At 49.0% G+C, this 2,500-nt stretch overlaps 1 protein-coding gene across 2 annotated transcripts in view; it reads left to right on the forward strand.

Moving 5' to 3' along the window:
* Positions 1 to 2,500, forward strand: part of LOC134099885 (F-BAR and double SH3 domains protein 2-like) — a 62,992-nt gene that overhangs the window by 12,168 nt on the left and 48,324 nt on the right. For both annotated transcript variants that reach the window (XM_062552909.1, XM_062552910.1), the window contains exon 3: positions 491 to 536. In XM_062552909.1, the coding sequence (XP_062408893.1) occupies positions 491 to 536 (46 nt within the window). The remainder of the gene's footprint in view (positions 1 to 490; positions 537 to 2,500) is intronic.

A 2,500-nucleotide genomic window follows, 5' to 3' on the forward strand; every position in this document is an offset into this window, starting at 1 on the left:
GAGACAAAAAGAATTTGATTCCCTTTTAATGTCACCATTTTGAAGATTAGTTTGAAAATCATACCTGGCACTGGATTGTGTGTGTGTGACTGTGTGTGTGTGTGTGTGTGTGACTGTGTGTGTGTGTGTGTGTGTGTGTGTGTGTGTGTGTGTGTGTGTGTGTGTGTGTGTGTGTGTGTGTGTGTGTGTGTGTGTGTGTGTGTGTGTGTGTGTGTGTGTGTGTGTGTGTGTGTAAGACAAACAGTACCTTGAGTAATAAAGGTTGCAGAAAGCGAAATGTAGAAAGTTGATGTTCTCGCTCTCTCCAAATCATTATTCTGTACCCCACGGCTAAGGAGCGGGTGTGCTATTTTGTCACAGTGGACGATGGTAGGGACATGTTTGTGCGGCCACCTCACGTCTGAGAGAGGGAGAGTCTCTGTGTCCTGTGTTCATGAGGGCTTTGCTCTCCTGCCTTCTATCTTATTTTGTGTGTCTCTTTTCTCCACAGGACCTACAGTCAAAAGAAGTCCATCCTGGAGAGGGACTATGCACAGGTAAGCCGTGTGTGTGTGTGTGTGTGTGTGTGTGTGTGTGTGTGTGTGTGTGTGTGTTGTCAAGTTTTCATGTGTCAGATGATGTTTTGAAAGCAGAACCCAGGTTACTGAAGCGTTCCCATGTGGATAGTATACCAGCACGGTGGCAGCCCTTTGGCTCTCAGACTGCTCTCTCTCTCTCTCTCTCTCTCTCTCTCTCTCTCTCTCTCTCTCTCTCTCTCTCTCTCTCTCTCTCTCTCTCTCTCTCTTGCTCTCTCTCCTCTCTTTCCCCTCCTCTCTCTCTCTCTGTTTATTCTGACCTCCCTCCCACTCACTCAACGTGACATCACAATCAGTTTTAATGAGCACCATGAATCATTTCAGCTCTCTCTCTCTCTCTTTCTCTCTCTCTCTCTACTTTCTTTTTTCTCCCTCTCTCCTCTCTCTGTTTCTCTGAGTTGCGTTTCCAGTGCCATTCTAGTTATCTCAGCCCCTCTGTCGCCCCATGGCTCCTGAGCGCGTCTCCAGCCTCTGAGAGGGGGACATCTGAGGTGCCCCCCCCCCCAAGGGGGCTGCAGCCTCCTCCAGCCAGAGCAGACTAGAGGAGCAGGCCTCCGCTGCCCAGCCTCACTGGGCCTCTGATGTGCTGGGTCTCTTTCAGGCCTGCTGCAGAGATGGAACAGAGATGCACAGACAGAACAGAAGCGCAGCCTATCCCTAGCTCAGCTCTCAGATCAGTTCCGGTCTCTGAAGATTGTGTTGCTGCCCAGAATAAGCACTTTTTTTTATTTTAGGAACTGTGTTTTTGTTTTAGTTTGTCTTTGGCTCGTTGTTTGTCAGCTGATCCCGTGGTCTACGCACAGCACCATGAGCCGTAACTCTTTGTTAACGGCGCCCTCCCAACACACAATTCAATTCACTTAAATTAAATCATTTCATTCAGGCTTCAGTGGAGAAGCCGAGGAGGCCTAGCCGAGATCAGAGAAGAGATTAGGTAAAAACAGCGCATCCGTTTGATATGATGTTGAATATGTGTGCGTGAGTGTGTGCGTCTGTGCCCTGGGGAGGAATGCAGTGAAAGTGTGCCAGGGAATCCCCGTGTCTTATAAATGATGCATCAATACCATGCAGATAGAGTTCCTCGACACACTCGGTGTGATGCAGCAGCCTGTTTTGACGGCTGGGAGCAGCCAGCAGGGTTTGCTGCTTCCGTTCATAAGTCCGTATTAGCCCTGCTGTTATAGCCCAGAGTAGTGATGATGGCACGGTCTGTTTAGTGCTGCCGTGTGACTGGAACTGCACAGCTGTGTGGAGATGCAGGTGTGTGTGTGTGTGTGTGTGAGTGATTGTGGGGAGGGGGGTTGGCGTTGGTAAGAGTCGTAGAATCTTCTAGAAGCTGTCAGGAAGTGGTTTTCGGTTGGTCACGCCCAAGCTGTTTGAAGAAGGGATATTATCGGCGGAGGAAATCGGAGCTGTTTTTTTTTTCTCTCTCTCTCTCTCTGGCGGAGGCTGCTGTTTGTGTTTGAAGTGGAAAGGGGCTGACCCGATGTCACGTCAGGGATCGGGCTGTGACCTTAAGTCAAGCAGGTCATCTGGGCTTTCAGCTCTCAAGTGGTGTTGTAGACTACTCAGGGTTTTGAGTCAAAAAGACATCCTTCTGGACATTTGGTTCTCTTTTTTTCCGCACAGTTGGAGTTTCACACACACACACACACACACACACACACACACACACACACACACACACACACACACACACACAAACACACATACCCAAATGTCCTCAGGTCTATGCGAGGCCTATGTGGGAGTGTTTTTGGCATTGTAATTATGTGTGTAGGGACCATGTGTGTGCATCTTCCCCTCAAACCACTCAGAGATGACATGGATTAGAACTGTGTGTGTGTGTGTGTGTATGTATGTGTGTGTGCATGCACATCTGCTGGTACGATTAATGGAGTTTGTGTGTGTGTTGTGTGCACTGG

Source organism: Sardina pilchardus, chromosome 13 (genome assembly GCF_963854185.1).
Source record: "Sardina pilchardus chromosome 13, fSarPil1.1, whole genome shotgun sequence".
Taxonomy (NCBI): domain Eukaryota; kingdom Metazoa; phylum Chordata; class Actinopteri; order Clupeiformes; family Clupeidae; genus Sardina; species Sardina pilchardus.